The 19,432-nt window shown below is 45.6% G+C and overlaps 1 protein-coding gene across 2 annotated transcripts in view; it reads right to left on the reverse strand.

Moving 5' to 3' along the window:
• MAP4K5 (mitogen-activated protein kinase kinase kinase kinase 5) overlaps positions 1–19,432 on the reverse strand; it is a 96,490-nt gene that overhangs the window by 59,270 nt on the left and 17,788 nt on the right. For both annotated transcript variants that reach the window (XM_053387425.1, XM_053387354.1), the window contains exon 3: positions 1,515–1,572. In XM_053387425.1, coding sequence (XP_053243400.1) covers positions 1,515–1,572 — 58 coding nt within the window. The remainder of the gene's footprint in view (positions 1–1,514; positions 1,573–19,432) is intronic.

Below are 19,432 nucleotides of genomic sequence, written 5' to 3' on the forward strand. Positions count from 1 at the left end.
AACCCAAAGTACCACTGTACAATGTTTCATAAGTCGACTTCCCACCTTCACCTTCACAGTGATTTTACTCAAACCTTTCCTATTGCGTTATATCTTTATCCATCACAAAACAGTCTCTATTACAATTATTTTGTCCTTGTATTAATATTTGTCATCCATTTTCTTGCGGTTTGTAGCTGCCTCCTCTATATCACAAAATGAAATCAAGGCATATTTGATGGCAGGGGGACAGACGACAATTACGATTAGACAAAGTCAATGACTATGAGCCGCACAGAGCTTCTTCCACTTATGCGATTAGGAAATACTGGAGGACAACAAGCAACCGAAGGTGGCCGGGTGCTCACCACCCAATAGCTGGAACTTATTCTAAGGCAGGTCTTTTGATCTTAAAATACCAGAATCTCCCAGCCGTTTCACCAGAGATCCCAGGAGACCTAATATGAAAACTGCACAGTTCCCTGCAACAGCAAGACGAGGTCACTGGCGACGCATGCCAAAGCAACTCAAGATATAAGGAATGACTCTTACATTCTGCATTGTACACGGGCATTTACATATTGGTGTTTAACTTCCAAAATGGTATCTGCCCTGGCTTGATTTTTATCTTCCAATTCACAGCTCATATGTATTCTGGTTTGGGCCACCCAATGGGGAAGGAAATACACCCTGCACATGCTCAGAAGTACTGTTATTCATTGATTCAACCACCCCAGGAACGAGAGTCCCCGCTCAAATGAAGCTGCGACTGTTACCTAGCAAAGAATAAACACCAAACAAGCAGAAGTTGTTGACTGTGCTATGAATTAAGAGTCAAAAGATCTCTCTGAGCACCTGATCTTTCGTACCTCTTTTCATAGGAATAGAATGGATTGCTACTACAAAGTCTTGCTGTGAGACAGAGACAGAGAGGCAGGCAGAGGGAACTCAGCCAATTTGACAGCCACAAAGAGCTAGGATGGTAGAGCAAACAAACTGATAGATGTATGTTGTTACCTGAGCATGTTATTGGGTTCAGCTACCTACTGAGCCAGGAGTCCCTTGAGCCGACTTGGTTAAGACAAAACCCCTCAGTCCAACCAGCCTCACTGTGTGGCACAGTATTGTGGAACGGTGGAGATGGATGAGGGAGAAGCAGGTTCAAACCCCTGCCGCCCTACCCTACTTTCACAGGGCTGTTGTGGGGATAAACGGGGGGTGGGTGGGTTACAAGTAGATAAATAGGTACCGCTCCGGCAGGAAAGTAAACGGTGTTTCCGTGTGCTGCTCTGGTTCGCCAGAAGCGGCTTAGTCATGCTGGCTCCCTCGGCCAATAAAGCGAGATGAGCGCCGTAACCCCAGAGTCGGCCATGACTGGACCTAATGGTCAGGGGTCCCTTTACCTTTACCTTTAAAGGGAAAGCTACCCAAAGCACTGTGGACTAAGCGTGTGATAGGCAGGCTGTTAGGGAAACAAATCCATCACAAATGAGTATTTTTTTAAAAAAAGAAGAGAAAAGAAAGAAAGAGCTCACCTGGTTCTAACTTGATAATTTTTACTGCAGCCAACTCTCCGCTGTGCACATTTCTGGCCTAGGAAAAAACAGAATGACAGCAGATTTAAGCAGAGTGCAAAGGAATGTAAATCAGTGTGTTAAACCAAGAGGCTTGTGTGCATCATTTGGGGAAATTGCTACCTAGAAAGATGAAGGAGGCAGGGATGAACAGCCAGGTAGCAGGAAAACATTGTAGGACACGCACAGGCCCCTCATCACTTAAAACTTTGGCAGTCAAGCCACAACTATAGTACAAGTGCATCTTAGGTGCAGTTAACTTGTGTGATTTCAACCAATGTACCGTATTTTTCGCTCTATAAGATGTACCAGACCGCAAGACGCACCTAGTTTTTGGAGGAGGAAAACAAGAAAAAAAATATTCTGAATCTCAGAAGCCAGAACAGCAAGAGGGATCGCTGCGCAGTGAAAGCAGCAATCCCTCTTGCTGTTCTGGCTTCTGGGACAGCTGCGCAGCCTGCATTCACTCCATAAGATGCACACACATTTCCCCTTACTTTTTAGGAGGGAAAAAGTGAGTCTTATAGAGCAAAAAATACAGTAGTTAAAGGCCGGCTGGTTAAAACTTCACAAGTTAAATGCAAGCAAGGCAGAGAGCTTAAAAGCTCTTTTTGCTCTGGGTTTTCCTGGCACACAAAGAGCTTTTAAGCTCTCCATCTTGCTTGTGGGGGCAAGGCCTTGTCGGCACTCTGGTCCTGGGATGCTCTTGCGAGATCTCATGGAGCTGTCCAAGTTCCCTTGAAATCTTGTGTGAACATCCCTAATCTTCCAGAGCCAGTGCCTGGGATGCTCACATGGAGGTGGTTAGAGTACGCATTTTCATTTAAGTGTGGAGCCTTTGGAACCAAATCCGTGTGTAAGATGTGGTTGTACTGTACTCAGAACAGTGGCTACACATGCACAACCACATTACGCTCTCACTGCTATAGACCTCCCTGGCAGATGTCGAGTCCGTACCGTACAGAAATGGGGCTACCCATATAAAAAGCAAGGCCACTATAGAAAAGGCAAGTGAAGCGGTGATTCGTAGTGACATCCAGCCTATGGAACTCCCTGCCCCATGAGGTCGCAACATCTCTTTATTTATGGGTCTTGCATCATCACTTAGAAAACGTTTCCCTTCCAGCAAGATTCTGACTTTTGACCTTCCTGCTGCTCATCTCTCTTGGATGGTCTTTAGAGCCAATCTAGCTCTCTGCTGGCTTATTAGCTTGTGCATTTTTAAATCTGCTGCTCTGATTTTTCTGTTTTTAATAAGTTTGCTGAGATTTTCATATTGTAGAGTTGGAAGGGATCCCGAGCGTCATCTAGTCCAACCCCCTGCAATGCAGGAATCTCAACATGTGGTCCCCCATCCAATTTGAAACCACACTGGACTCTGCTTAGCTTTGCAAATGTGCTCTCAGTTGAAAAATGATGCAGAAGAGTCTTATTTCCCTACTCCCCCCGCTGCTTGCACCTTCCTGCTCTTGTCTTCCTTCTGCCCCTCTCCACATCCCAGCCTGGCCTTCAGGGTCACACCCCCACCCACCCCTTCTGCACCCCCCACTGCCTCCCTGACTGCTCAACAGGGTGAAAGGACGACGAGGGTGACCCTAAATCCAGGAAGACAGCTGCTTCCTTCCTTGCCTGCAGGAAGCACATGATATCTGTGCCAAACCCGGGTACATTCAGTCCTTTGCAAGTGATAAAAGAGTGAAAAAAACACACATAAAACATTACACACAAAAAAGGATGAATAAAATTAAATAAAGGGGTTGCAAGGAGCCTGCTCTACAGCTACAGATAACAGCAAAGCTACAAGCTTGGGCTGGCAGATTTAGGGCATAATCCTGGGATCCCAGGGTCCATAAAACAGAGCAAACACCCCCCCCAAATGGGGGGGGGACACTGAAATCAGATGGTGAGGATCAACAACCTCCCCCTCCAGCTGTATATTCTGTCCTCCTGGTGTGAGCTCTCTACCTGCCACTTTTGGGGATTGCTCAGCTCACCACCGATACTCAAAACATTCTCCCTCCATTTGCCCACTGACTTGCCTGCCTTTAGCGTCCATTACTGTTTGCAGAATATACTGTAGTGGGTCCGGGGTAGATGGAGCCATGGTCCTTTCAAGTATTAGGAAGACAGTGCCCATGCCTTCTTCTTCTTCTTACTCCTACTATTATTTGCATCTATATCCCTCCTTTTTCTCCCAAGAGCTCGGAATGGCTTACATGGTTCTCCCCCTCCTCATTTAATCCCCACAAACAATCCTGCGAAGGAGGTTAGGCCGAGGGGCAGTGACCGGTCCAAGGTCACCCAGTGAGCGTCATGGTTGAGTGGGGATTTGAACCCTGGTCTCCCAAGTCCTAGCCTGACCACACTGGCTATCAGCATAAGACATCTCATTCCTTTTTCCCAGGCCTATACAACCTGAATCCACCAGCTCAAATCGTGTGAGGAGCCCCTGCTAGACCATAGTGAATGTCTGCTGGCCCTGGCCAATCAGAAGTTGTGCAGGCCTGCCCAGGAGCATTGAAGCATCATCTCCAGCTTAGCTTGCAGCTAAATTCCATTTCCTCCCCTCTGATTTAAATTATATACAGTCATACATTGGTTCTCGAACGTAATCCGTTCCGGAAGTCTGTTTGACTTATGAAAATGTTCGAAAACCAAGGCGCGCCTTCTGATTGGCCGCAGGAGCTTCCTGCACTCAACTGAAAGCCGCGGAAGCCACAGAAGTTGCATTGGACGTTCGGGTTCCACAGAACATTCGAAAACCAGAACACTTGCTGTATTTTTCCATGTGTAAGACTATATTTTTCTCCAAATTTTTAAGTTTGAAATTGGGGGGTCTTCTTATACACGGAACATTGCAATTATTTATGTCTTAATTTTGGGCTCAAAAAATAGGGAGCGTCTTATACATGGGGGCGTCTTATACACAGAAAAATACGGCACTTCTGAGTTTTCGGTGTTCGGGAGCCAAAACGTTCGAGTACCAAGGCATTTGAGAACCAAGGTACGACTGTAGATGCAAACCCAGGTCAGTCTCCTGAATAAATGAGGCACATTTACACAGCTTCCCATTTTGCTTAATTCTTCTGCTGGCTTGCACCCCTCTTCACCCCTCCTCCCATCACCTTCCTTCAGCCCCCTATGACTACGATTCTCTGCTTCTAGAGACCCTCTGCCACCGCTCCCCGTCCCAGTGTGGTGTAGTGGTTAAGAGCGGTGGACTCATAATCTGGGGAACCGGGTTCGCGTCTCCGCTCCTCCACATGCAGCTGCTGGGTGACCTTGGGCCAGTCATACTTCTCTGAAATCTCTCAGCCCCACTCACCTCACAGAGTGTTTGTTGTGGGGGAGGAAGGGAAAGGAGAATGTTAGCTGCTTTGAGACTCCTTCGGGTAGTGATAAAGCGGGATATCAAATCCAAACTCCTCCTCTTCTACTGTTTCTGTGCCCTCCATTTTCAGGATAGACTACATAATAAATTGGTTTGCATTTTCTGATGGTTGGCACCTGCCTGTCTCAGGAGACAATATGGAAGAGCGTGCCTTTGGGGGTGAAGTCAAACCGCTTGGAGAGTTACAGCGCCTCCTGTGGCTGTAGATACCAATTCTGTGTTCAGAATTTGCTTTTTCCTTAGAGGAGAAGGAAGGTTATGGATGGCCTTGTCTCCTCCGTAGCTCACACATCTTCACAAAACCACAAGGGCTACGAATGTCCAGCCACTTTTGATTGATGGGGTCTGTGTGGAGAGGGTAACAACGTTCAGATTTTTGGGCGCAGCAGAGACTGTACTTTTTGAGAGTTCTAAGGAAAAACCATCTTCCGCAGAAACTGCTGCTTGCCTTCTATCACTGTGCCATTGAGAACGTGCTCACTTATGGCTTATGTGTGTGGTACGGAAGCTGTACTACCCAGGACAGGATGGGGTTGTGCAGAGTTGTTAAGGCAGCAGAGAGCATTGTTGGCTGCCCACTCTCCACCTTAGAGCAGATTTATGCCACAAGGTGCCATAGGAAGGCACTGGACATAGTAAAAGATCCATCGCATCCTGGTCACTGTCTCTTCGAGCTCCTGCCGTCGGGACGGAGATACAGGACGATGAAGACAAGAACGAGCCGTCTTAAGAACAGCTTCTTCTCCAGAGCGATCTCGGCCCTGAATGGGAAGCCTGGACTTTGAAAGTCATCTAATCTTCCTTGCTGTACTATACTGTATTGTTTAATTAGTGTTTTTATGGAGCAGTCAAGTAATTTCGTTGTCCCCAAGAGGGGGCAATGACAATAAAGATGATATTATTATTATTATTATTATTATTATTATTATTATTATTATTATCATCATCATCATCATTATCATTATTATTATTATTATTATTATAACTTGCCTCTCTTTTGCCCCACCTTCGCTTAAAGATTGAGAAGCAAGGCTGCTTTCGGAACGCAGACTCCAAGCAAGCGTCAAGTCGGCTGGGCGGTGAGCAGAAGCCTCGTGGCCTCCAGCTGCCAAGGAGCGCTTGGGTCAAGCCACTCAACAGCACACAGCCAATGGAGAAGGGGGCGCTGCCGCCACGCCAAGACCAAGCGCAGCTCCAACATCTGGAGGGCCACAGGTTCCTTGTGCCTGCCCTACATCCTCATTTACTCCCCCCCCCCCCGGTGGAGCACCTGTTTTTGTGGGCAGAAGGTGCCAGCTTCCATTCCCAGCATCTCCAGGTTAGGCTGGGAGAGGTCCCTGTCTGAAAACCCAGAGAGCCACTGCCAGTCAGTGTGGGCAATACTAAGCTAGATGGACCACATGACCTGACTCAATATAACCCCCCTTTCTACATTCCTTAAGTCCCCAGAAACCAACTCGGGACTTACTGGCTCTCCTCGCATTAGGAAATGAAATCAATCTGGAGGTTATTTTAAGGATTTGACAACGTTTTTATTGGTGGCTGCTAGGGTGGAATTTGCAGCTCAATTAGGGCTTACGATACAAAACCGTTTCGCCAGAGTCTGGGAAATGGCGTTACCGGAGAGGTTAGCTCAGCATAGCAGGGTGGTTAGAGGTCAGGTTAAGAAGGCAAGTTTGAGAATACCTGGTTTATGTTTCTCGCTTATGTTAATAAGTTTGCCACCTTAACTGAACTGCCTGTGACACATGTACCATTATGGAGAGATCTGATTCCTGGATAAGATGTAACTCTGTGTGGCACTGTAACTTCATTTTGTGAAAGATAATCTGCACTTTGTGTTTTGTACTGTTTATTTTTTCTTTCCTGTACACTGAGAATCAATAAAATGCATACTTAAAAAAGGAAACCTGCTCTAGCCAGTGTTAGAAACTCAAATATACAATCTAATTGCCAAACGGCACCTTAAACCTAGGGATTTGTTGTTGCTGTTTTTCATTTCATTTCTATAACGCTTTATATTCTAAAGAACAAATCTCACAGCAGTTTACAACACATTAAAACAACACATAAAACACTCCAGAATAAAACAAATTCAAGCTTCAAAGGAAATATTTCAGATCCTTCTCTAAGTGAAATTTTGCTTTCCCTAGGCGCCAACCTGGCTTCCAGAGATCTCCACGTGGTCACAACAGGACCTGTGCCAACTTGCAAAACATGCCTGGCGCCTAGCTAGTTTCTAACACTGGCTCTAGCTCTGCACAGACCCTCCTGTGTTGAAACACATCAACGAGGATCTCCCAAGGCTTGCCTAGAACAGTTTGGCAGGCTGGAGGCTTCCCCACTGCTGGCACACACCCCTCCAGATTAGTACCCACTCTCAGCCCTGGCCAAAATCTGGCCTGTGGCGCCTTCCACTCCGTCCCCTGCCCTGCACGGCCACCAAGCGAAAAGGCCCAGTGCGAAGGCGCAGAGTAAACAGCTTGGTGCTGGCCACCCCTGGAACTATTTCCAAGATGCAGTCATTCACCACCCACTGGTATTCCCTTACTCATCTGGGCGTTTGGTGCCTACAAGTTAAGCAAATATGAAGCCAGCGCTGGCTGCCAGGGGGGAAAAGGGAGCCCCGGCGGCCTTTGTAGCTGTAGTTCTTTTCATTTTTAAAGCTCTGTCAGAGGCCATTGTGGATTCTGTGCCCTAACCACCCCAGCTGGAGCTGGGAGAGACAGAGCCGTGACAGGCTCCATTATTATCGCCGCGGAGGGCGTTTGGGCTTTTCAGAAAACACAGCCGAAACAGAGACTTTACAGACTCGCAACCGTTAAAGGGATCTGTCTCTTGGAACTGGCACCCCTGCTCCTTTTCAAGGAAAGAAACAACAACAACAGCAGGAACAGCAACAACACACACACCCGTGGGAAGGGGAGGGAAAAAGGCAAACAGGGGAAAAAGACCATTATTTTGCTTCCTCTCCCCCAAACCGCAAATGTATATTTCAAGATTATGGTGGGGACTGATGCGCACTCAAGTCCTGCTTGTGGGTTTCATACAGGGTTAAACTATACAGTGGATGCTCGGGTTGCGAACATGATCCGTGCGGGAAGCACGTTCGCAATCCGCAGCACCGCATCTGCGCATGCGTGGGTTGAGATTTGGCACTTCTGCGCAAAGCGCGATTTAGTGCCTCTGTGCATGTGCAAAGCGTCGAAACCCAGAAGTAACCGTTCCGGTACTTCCGGGTTCGGAGGAGTGCGCAACCCGAAATCGCGCAACCCGAAGCGTCTGTAACCCAAGGTATGTCTATAGTTAAATGTAAGAACATAAGAAAAAACTGGATCAGGCCAACGGCCCATCTAGTCCAGCATCCTGTTCTCACAGGGGCTGACCAGATGCCTCAGTGGGAAACCAGCAAGCAGGATCTGAGTACAAGAGAACTTTCTCTCCTCCTGTGGTCTCCAGCAACTGGGATTCAGAAGGATTGCTGCCTTCAACTGTGAAGGCAGAGCATCCTTAAATGGCATTGGCCCAATACACCTGAAGGAGCATCTCCACCCCCATCGTTCTGCCCGGACACTGTGGTCCTGCTCCAAGGGCCTTCTGGTGGTTCCCTCTCTGCAAGAAGCGAGGTTACAGGGAACCAGGCAGAGGGCCATCTTGGTAGTCACACCCACCTTCCCAACAGATGTCAAGGAGATAAATAACTGTACAACCCAGGTGGCTGAGACAAGCCAGTCAGATGGGCGGGGATTCAAATCATAAAATCATCCTCATCATCTATGGCTATGGAATTCACTCTGGCAAGGAGGGCTTCAAAAGAGGATTTAGGCAGATTCATGGAGGATTAGGCTCCTAATGGTTGCCAGGCACAACGCCCTAGGAGGACCATGCAGGTGGTCCCATGTCCTATTTATTTGTGTATTTATTGGAAATACTTATATAGGCTTTTCCTGTCACAGACCAAATTTATTTACAGAAGAAGCGAAAAAGCTTTTTTTTAAAAAAGAAACTAAAATAGCATATTTAGCAAGCAATAACAATTTTAAAATAGCAGCTATAAAAATATAGTAAGGTATCTGTAGGAGTCCTTCAAATAGAAGAGGGCAAATGCAATTCAATTAGGACCTTAAGGAGAGCCCTGATGGAATAGTCCAAGGGCATAATCCTGCCAGCATTGGCATCACAGGGGGGGGGGTGCACCCCAGGTGCCATGTCTGGGGGGGTGACAAAAAGGCACCCCACGGGGTACTCACCCCACCACCCCCAGGCACGGCGGCGCGAGCAGCCATCGTGCCACCGCAGCCACATGTGGAGGATCCTCCAGTCGCGGCTGCTGCCCTGAGCAGAGGATCCTGCCAGTGTCCGTACAGCGCTCGAGCGGTGCTGGTTTACATACGCCACAGAGGGTTTCTAATACAACAAAATACATTAAAGAAAAGAAAACAAAATGAGAGGAAGGAAAAAATTCTGGAAAAGATAAAAGAAGGGGAAAAGAAACTAAGATTGAAGCCAAAATCACAAGAGATTTTAAGAGAAATCAAACTTTATCAAACACAATATATGGAACTGACGAATCAAGAATTAGAGTGGAAAATTAAGCAAATGAGACAAAAGACTTTTGAATCTGCTGACAAATGTGGCAAGTTATTGGCTTGGCAAATAAAGAAGAGACAAAAACTCAACACGGTAACAAATATAGAAGTGGAAGGAAAGAACATAAGTAACCCAGCGGAAATTAGGAACTGTTTTCAGAACTACTTTAGACAACTTTACACACAAGGGCCGCAGAAGGAAATGGATATACAACAATTCCTCGAGGAAAATGGGCTGAAAAAGGTCTCGCAGGAAAGTAAGACGATTTTGAACCAGGAGATATCAGCACAAGAAATAGAAGATGCCATTCAAGGTATGACGTTGGGCAAATCCCCAGGACCGGATGGACTGACTTCCAAATACTACAAAGTTCTGAAGGAAGGGTTGATACAACCTTTGAAGGAAGTCTGTAACGAGATTATGGAGGGGAAAAGGGCACCCGACACGTGGAGAGAGGCCTACATTACACTTATACCAAAGACAGAGACTGAAAAGACCCAACTTAAAAACTACCGACCCATCTCGTTATTGAATGTGGATTACAAAATCTTTGCTGACATTTTAGCAAAGAGACTGAAAAGAGTTTTGATGGAGGAGATTCATGGGGACCAAGCAGGCTTTCTCCCGAAAAGGCATTTGTCGGATAATGTAAGGAATATAATTGACATTTTGGAAAAGTTGGAAGTGAATATAAACACTAAGGCTGTTTTGATATTTGTGGACGCCGAGAAAGCCTTTGACAACATTTCTTGGAGTTTTATGTTGAAGAACCTCCGGGGGATGGGGGTAGGCCAAGGGTTTGAGAATGGTATAGGTGCAATATATTCTGAACAGAAAGCAAAACTAATTGTAAATAATGTAGTTACAGAAGAGTTCAAGATTGAAAAAGGGACACGACAGGGGTGCCCTATCTCCCCATTACTTTTTATATCGGTCCTGGAGGTTTTGCTTAATATGATTAGGAGGGACCAGTTGGTTAAAGGGATTCAGGTCGGAGCTAAACAATACAAACTGAGAGCATTTGCAGATGACCTAGTACTTACATTGCAAGAGCCAGAAGCTAGTACGAAAAGAGTTTTGGAAATAATCCAAGAGTTTGGTCAATTGGCAGGATTTAAATTGAATAAGTTAAAGACAAAGGTATTGGAGAAAAACTTAACACAGGTTGAAAAAGAAAGGTTTCAGAATGAGACAGGGTTGACTGTGGTTAAAAAAGTGAAATATTTGGGTATAAACATGACAGCTAAGAATGTGAATCTATTTAAAGATAATTATGAAAAAACCTGGACAGAAGTGAAAAAAGATTTGGAGATTTGGTCAAACTTAAAGCTTTCCTTGTTAGGTCGAATTGCAGTTATAAAAATGAATGTATTGCCAAGAATGTTGTTTTTGTTCCAAGCATTGCAAATAATGGATAAAATGGACTGTTTCAAGAAGTGGCAAAAAGATATATCTAAATTTGTCTGGCAGGGCAAAAAGCCCAGAATTAAATTTAAGATATTAACGGATTCAAAGGAAAGAGGGGGGTTTGCCCTGCCAGACTTTAAACTGTATTATGAAGCGGCAGCTTTCTGCTGGCTGAAAGAATGGCTGCTTCTTGAAAACACAGACATTTTGGATTTGGAAGGCTTTAATAACATTTTTGGGTGGCATGCATATTTGTGGTATGACAAGGTTAAAGCACACAAAAGTTTCAAAAACCATATTGTCAGAAAAGCATTATTAAATGTCTGGATCAGATACAAAGACTTGCTGGAAAATAAAACTCCAAGGTGGCTATCGCCAATGGAAGCAAAGGCAGTTAAAAAGTTAAACATGGAGTCGAAGTGGCCAAGATACTGGGAAATTCTGGAAAAGGAAGGGGACAAACTGAGATTGCAGAGTTTTGAGAAATTAAAAGGGAAGGTGAGAGATTGGTTGCACTACCATCAAATAAATGAACTGTTTAAATTGGACAGGAAAATAGGCTTCCAGGTGGAAAAATCAAAATTGGAGACAGAATTGTTAGAACCCAGTACCAAGAATTTGTCAAAAATGTATAATCTGCTGCTGAAATGGAATACACAAGATGAAACGGTTAAATCAGCTATGATTAAATGGGCTCAGGACATTGGTCATAATATTTTGTTTGCTGATTGGGAAAAGTTGTGGACCACCGGGATGAAATTTACGGCATGTAATGCTTTAAGAGAAAATATTATGAAAATGATATATAGGTGGTACATAACCCCAGTCAAGCTTGCAAAGATTTACCATTCGCCTGATAACAAATGTTGGAAATGTAAAGAAAAGGAAGGTACTTTTTTTCACCTTTGGTGGACGTGCCCGAAGATTAAGGCATTCTGGGAAATGATCTATAATGAACTTAAAAAGGTATTTAAATATACTTTCCCCAAGAAACCAGAGGCCTTTCTCTTGGGTATTGTCGGCCAGGGGGTGTTAAAGACAGATATAACTTTCTTTATGTATGCTACAACAGCAGCTAGAATACTCATTGCGAAGTACTGGAAGACGCAAGATTTACCCACACTGGAAGAATGGCAGATGAAGGTGATAGACTACATGGGCTTGGCAGAAATGACGAGCAGAATCCGAAACCAGGGAAGAGAAGCAGCGCAAGAAGAATGGAAAAAGTTCAAGGACTATTTAAAGAAATATTACAAAATTAATGAAAGTTAGAATGATGTTGGACTGGAAAGTAAATGGTTACTATCAGTAATGGTTAAGACAAGGAGAATAAGGAAGATTAGTTTAAATTTTAATTAAAATAAGGGAAGATTTGCTGAGTAATTGATAAGAACTTGGAATACAGAAAAGGGAGGCATGAGGAAGTCGGGGAAGGAAGGTATAAGAAACTAAGATATGAAATGGTACATGTTTTTTGTTCTGTTTTTGTTTTTTGTTTGTTTATGTATTTGTTATATGTTTGTGTTGTTATAAAAATCTGTAATAAAAAATCATTATAAAAAAAAAAAAGGCACCCCACGGGGTACTCACCCCACCACCCCCAGGCACGGCGGCGCGAGCAGCCATCGTGCCACCGCAGCCACATGTGGAGGATCCTCCAGTCGCGGCTGCTGCCCTGAGCAGAGGATCCTGCCAGTGTCCGTACAGCGCTCGAGCGGTGCTGGTTTACATACGCCACATGTGTGGCGTCGCTACATATCGCCCATGCGTCGTACATATCGGCGTCATGCATGCGCAGCTAACGGTTTGCCCCGCCCCAGATGTTGGTTAGCCTTTGTTTGCCCCTGCCTGTCAGGACCTGTTTCCCACAGAGGGCAAACTTGTGAGCAGGACCAGGACACAATAGCAGCCCTCTCCCCATTTGTGCTCCCCAGGAACTGGTATCCACAGGCGTTAAAACAAAACAAAAACCCTCACCAAACAGAAATGCATGCTGTCCCCACCTCCGGCCCCGCCCAAAAGGGATAAGTCTCTACGCTGCATGTTGGGGAGCTTGATAAAGCCTGGTAACCTCTGATCTTTTGCACTAAAATAATAATAATGATTTATTTTAATGTTCACACCCTCAGGTACAGAAATTCCCTTCACAGTGAGTGAAGGGAGGCAGCAGAGAACACTGCACAGGAACATTCTTGCAAGCGCCGCCACCAGCGTGGACGGGAAACATGGGAAAACCTATGAAAAATGTGTAGAAATCATTGGTGATCTACTGCAAACCACCCCAAGATCTACCAGCAGATTCAGATCCAACTTCTCCCCACCACTGCTCTGGAACTGCAGTCCAGAATTTTATTTAAAAAGGCACAGAAGAACAGGAACCAAATTCTTGACCTTCTGCAAGATTTGCACACTACCCAAACAGGTTTGTCTTCTTGAGTTAATGACAGCAAACAACAAAAAAAACCCACCAACTGAAGGTTAACGAGAGGAGGAGAAAGAAACACTTCCGCCCTGCCTTTCAGCCCAAGCAGGAGCTCTCCAGGTGACTCAGAATAACTGCTAAAATGACATGAAATACGATTCAATAACAAAAGACAAAATTTTTAAAAAAAGGAAAAATGATACCAAGCGGAAGTACAAAATCCTAGAACACAGCTAGTTCAACTTGGCAAAGGAGAACGCAGCCAGCCACGTGGGAAGAGGGTGAGGAACAGAACAGGCTCTGCTTTGGGGGACCATCAACAATTCATCTAGCAGTTCCAGAAGTTCAGATCTCCAGCAGATACAGCCAGATGGCTGGGCATGTCTAGACAAGGCAGATTTTTCTCCTCCGAACCATTCCTATCCTACACAGTGCTATTTCCTGCATTTCTTCCCAAACGCTGTCTTCTGGCCCATAGCTTGTTGCACTAGTCTAGCACAATCTATGAGATACGAAGCTGCCTTCACACCACATCAAACCCCCTAGCCCAGCACAGCCCCTTCTGGCTGCCAGCAGCTCTCCAGGGTCTTCATCACTTGCAACCTGGCCCTTTTAACTGGAAGGTGCCATGTATCAAACCTTCCACATGCAAAGCACCCAACACAGTGCACAGAGGTGCTCCACCAGATTGCAGACTGCCTTTTTCCAACGTACAATTCCAGTACTTACAAGACCAGCTGAAAACAGCACAACACACCAGGCCGGGAAGGAGAGGAAGGCAGAGCAGGGGAGAGAGAGAGAGAGAGAGCACAAGCATCTCCTAGACTGAACTAGGAATATGGTTAGAAAATCAAAGGAGTGGGAGAGAGAGAGAAAAGTTGCATGAATATCAACTGGCTCCAGGCAGCACAACCCTTCTCAGGTGACATTCAGTTTACAGAGACCAGCCATGTTTGGAAAGGAAGACATCCAACTCCTGCCTTGGGTCGAGGTCGAGTGGCGGGACTGAGCCCTGAGTACGGTGGTACCTCGGGTTAAGTACTTAATTCGTTCTGGAGGTCCGTTCTTAACCTGAAACTGTTCTTAACCTGAAGCACCACTTTAGCTAATGGGGCCTCCTGCTGCTGCCGCCGGGCCGCCGGAGCACAATTTCTGTTCTCATCCTGAAGCAAAGTTCTTAACCTGAAGCACTATTTCTGGGTTAGTGGAGTCTGTAACCTGAAGCATATGTAACCTGAAGCGTATGTAACCCGAGGTACTACTGTACCTCGGAATTGAAGGCCTGGACAACAAAGCCTGCTAAGCTAGCAAAGACTATGGGCTGACACACATGGAATATTTTTCACCCTCCACACCAGTCTTCCCCAACCGCAGAGCCTCCGTCTCCCATCCAGCCCAGAAAAAAACTTGGGAAGGGAGAATAACACACCAGTTGATCCCTGTAGAATTGCTTAAGGATTCTGGAGTGGAGGGCAGATAGATCTGAGCCACAGGAGAAGGGTCGTAGCTCAGTGGTAGGACATCCGCTTGGAATGCAGAAGGTCCCAGGTTCAATCCAGAGAGGCTGGTAATATCCACCATCTGGAAACTCTGGAGAGCTGCTGTCGGCCCGTGCAGACAAGACTGAGCTAGATGGACCAAATGGTCTGACTCAGAATAAAGCAGTTTCCTGAGTTCCTCTGAGCCATGCACCCAATAAAAGTACTTACTGACCGGCTTTCTGGACAGAACAGATCTTTGGCAGAATCTCATGCTGAAATCAATGGGAGTTGGTTGAAAGAGGAGAGGGGAACTTCCCAGGGGATCTCACCTAGGAATAGGGAAAGTAGGGGCGGAACGCCATCTGGTCTGCAGTGTAATGTGAGCCTATCTAATCTGCACTTCCCAAAACAGTAAAGCAAACAGAAATGCGGCTCTCTTTTGAAATTTGCACTTCCCCAAATTCAGTGATGCCATTCTTGAAGTGAAAAGCCTATACAGAAATGTGTCCATTAGGAGGAAGTATGTAGAAAATGCATTTATTGCAGGAAACAACACACAGAAATGTGCTGGAGAAACTGCTTGCATAATTCCATATATTAAAGCATGTGTGTATTAGGAGACAAGTGTACTAAAATGCTAAGAAATTCTCATTAAAAATATAGCAAACTAATGCAGCAATGTGGAGAACTGAATCAAAGAAAAGAAAACTGAGAAACTGAAACTGACAGACTTCTCCATCTCTAATTGTACCCATACAAATTAACTGGCGGGGGTGGGGAGCACACCAAAATGCGTTGACCGGTCCTGGGATTTCCTCTTTTCTTTAGCAAGACCTAATTCTGCAGCCTTCAGCAAAGTCTCCCTCTCCCCCAACCCCTGCAGCTCCCTGCGTACAGAACAGGAGCGATGGAGACGTAGCATGCAAGGCTGTTGCAAGGATGGAGACAGCCAATGTAAGGCACTGAGCCACTTAAGTGTGTCAGGTGTGGGATTAGTGGGGATTCTACACTTCCAGCATGACAAAGCAACAGCCTTTAAGCCCCACATTGAGAAGTGTACGGGTTGAATCTGAACCTTTTCTCTGAGAAGCTCAAGGAGAGTCGGTGACCTGACCCCATGAAGCTGAATCAGAACAGCTCGGCACAACTTACTCTGCCCAACAACAGCTCTAGGAGGGATCTGGCTGAGATGTTTCCCAGCCCCACCAGCAGAGATGCTAGAAACTAAGGACATCCACACCCATTTACAAAGCAGGTGCACTAATGAGAGAGGGTCCCACCTTGGCCTCTGCTGGCCCCACTTTGCCACATCCAAGCCCACACTGTCTCTTTTATGGCATTGCAATTTTTCAAAAGTCATGCCTTTCTTTGTGCAGAAGCCCTTGATGGGACTCTTACTTTGCCCTCCAGCAAAATAATCAGGTAGCTCCTGACCTAGTTGCCACCTAGCAAGCTGCAGGCCTCAACAGGTAGTTTGTTGACGTCAAGAGCTGCGCAGAGTAGAGAAAGGCTTTATCTTTCTGAGACCTGCAGGGGCCAATGCCCAAATCCAGCAGTTTGAATTCAGGTCCCTTACATAACTGCCTGCTGGGCATGGCTGGTGCAAGAGGAACAAGTTTGGCAGCAAAGCCCAGTGGCGAATGAGCATTAGATGATTAACAGAACTGAGCTCTCCCACCCACTCTAAGCCAAGCTTTCCAGATGTGTTGGGCTGCAACTTCCACCAGCTGAGGAGAGTTGGCCGATGGGAGTTGTGCTCCAAAACAACTGGAGGGCACTTGGTTGGGGAAGGCTGCCCTCGGCTGTAGCTGTGTTGCAGGGCTTTAATAAGTTGGTTGCCTCTGATGGTGAAGAAACTTTTAAAGGCTTCACGCACACGACTGACACAGGTACACGTGGCGGGTTAGTCCTTTTTTGTGAGCTAAAACTTATTTGTTTTATGCCTGCAAGATTGCACATTTTGCCAGGAAGGTAAGTGGGCAAGTGTAAATTTCTACTACAATCTGATACAAAAGGCAAGATTAACCCCAAGCAGAAATGTTCCCTATGCTCACTTCTCTCATCTAAGCTTTCCATCTTTCTTGCCATCTTCCAATGGCTGCTCTTTTCCTTTCACTTTCCTCTTCCTTCCTGAGCACATTTGCTTTCATGGGGTGAGCTGGAGTCATGGAAAGACCCCAATGTGGGGCAGGGAGTGGTGACTTCCCACCCTGAGAGGGATTATATTTGCATTGTGGCACACAAAAATCTTTCAAGAGGACATATAAGCTGCAGAGTTGCAAACTTTGCACAAACCATGCCACTGCCATGTGCATACAGCACTGAAATGCTTGGAGCGAACCCAAAGCCATTATGCAACAGATGCTTAGTCAAACGCCAGAGAATTGTACCCGACTGCTGCCTCAGCTCCACCCAGCAGAAGCCCCTTTGTATAGCTTTTCACCAATATGATTGCACAAACACTGTTGTACACTACAGCAGGGCAACTAATACCCAGTGTGAAACACCTAGATTTCAGTTTCAATTAGCTAAATAAACGAATTAAAACAACAACCACCTAGCATCAAGTTGGCTTTGAAAATAAGTCTACAAGTGATACTAGCCCACAAGGGAGCTTCAGTCTTCCTGCCCCCCCCCGCACACGTATTTAATTGTGTGAGTCCTAAAAGAGGGTGGGTGGGAATCAAGATTTATTTGGCTAATTAAACAATCTATGGCCTTTTTAAACTGTGGGGGCATATTGTTTTTGTTTGTTACTATGTTATATATTTTTATGTTTTTGTACTATAAACTGCCCTGCAATCCTTGGATGAAGGGTGGGATAGAAATTTAATGAATAATAATAATAGTAATAATAATAATAATAAAAAGGGTGGTATTCTACTAAATTGTTCTGTCAGTGCAAGGGGACCTTCTCCCCTCCCCCCCCAATCTGCTCCGGAGAGTAGGAGAACCCCTAGAATAGATTTAGGGGGCGCACAAAGCGTAGGGGTGTAGGTTCTGCTGCACAAGTGGAACAGATACAAATACTGTGTACTATGCCATTCTCAACAGCCTGGTTACCAAAAGATAAATTGCATATGTAGCTTTAAAAAAAAGATCCCAACGGAGAAGAATCTTTCTTCTAACTTTTCCATATTGAGCCTGACAACCACCGGGCCTTTTTGTTAAGTATCTTAAATGCAGGCAAACTTCTGTCTCTGACAGCCAGAGGCAACAAAAGCAAATCTAGGTCTCTGGCCTAGCCATCCAGAAATGATTTGAAAAATCCTAGCAGCTTAGCCAAAATGTAACATGAAAAGAAGGTATCTTCTGATTTAACACTAACAACTAGCAGCCCTCCAGATCCAGCAAGCAGGATTTGACTCTTGAACTATCTGAGCAGCAGCCATTAAGACATTTCAGGAGTGGCAGACACACAGAATCATAAAATTGTAGAGTTGGATGGGACCCTGAGGGTCATGTAGTCCAACCCCGTACAGTGCAGGAATATCAACTAAAGCATCCAAGACAGACACCTAGTACGCCTGCTAATCCATGGTTAAGCAGCACACTTCTTCTCCCAGCCTTTTCCTCTTTGGAGCACAAATTAGCCTCCTTGGTCTTCGCCATGGTGAGCATTGCACTGTTAATTGCGCATAAGGCTAACTAGGTTCCCCCCTTAACCAGGCTTGTTAACAAGCATCTTACCCTGGTTAGCCCTAACCTTGGTTAAAGTGACACATGAGTTCTTGCTAAGAGTGGGGATTTGAAGAATGGGCTTCTTGGTTCCTAGCTCAGCCTCCCAACCAATACTGTATACCAGCTTTCTGTCTGCTTCTGCACACAATTCATTCTACCTCTGCTTGATACGTACAGGGAGGGGCCACTGAACTGCAAAGCATTCCGGTCTGGCCACACTTGGGTGGCGAATCTCCTGCTCAACCCTGCTGCCATGGGAATATCACCTGGAGCAGATAGCAGAGACAGTGCTTGCTAGCCAGTTCTGAGATCAAAAGACCAAGTCAGAAATATCTGCAAGTCCACAAAGCACTACGTGCTGGCAGATGGGGGGGGGGGAGGCAACCTGATTATTCTTAGCTGCACTTATGCACCAGCAAAAAGGGTTGTGCAATGCATCACATATTCACACCCACTCTCGGCATTTGATTATTACATAGTTGATTAACTGAGGCTTGGAGAAGTCTGCAGACACCTAGCGAGGCCTCTGCCTGAACTGGGATGGCAACCCAGAGTCACACCAAGGTCTCAGCCCCCTGGCTTTGCTCCAGGAAAGACTGTGCAGATAGCTTGTGTGGGACTGAACTCCACAGTAGACATGAATTTCCTCACCCAGCTAAAGGACAAAAAATGTTGGAAATGCAAAGAGGCCGACGGCGACTTTTATCACATGTGAGGGACTTGTGACAAAGTTAAGAACTTTTGGAAACTAATTTATAATGAACTTAAGAAAATATTTAAATACACCTTTCCCAAAAAACCAGAAGCCTTCTTGCTGGGTTTGATGGGGGAAGAAATTAAGAAAGTGGACTTTTTTTGTACACCACAGCAGCGGCAAGAAATATGCTTGCCCAAAATTGGAAACTGC

The sequence above is a fragment of the Podarcis raffonei genome, chromosome 1 (genome assembly GCF_027172205.1).
Source record: "Podarcis raffonei isolate rPodRaf1 chromosome 1, rPodRaf1.pri, whole genome shotgun sequence".
Lineage (NCBI taxonomy): Eukaryota > Metazoa > Chordata > Lepidosauria > Squamata > Lacertidae > Podarcis > Podarcis raffonei.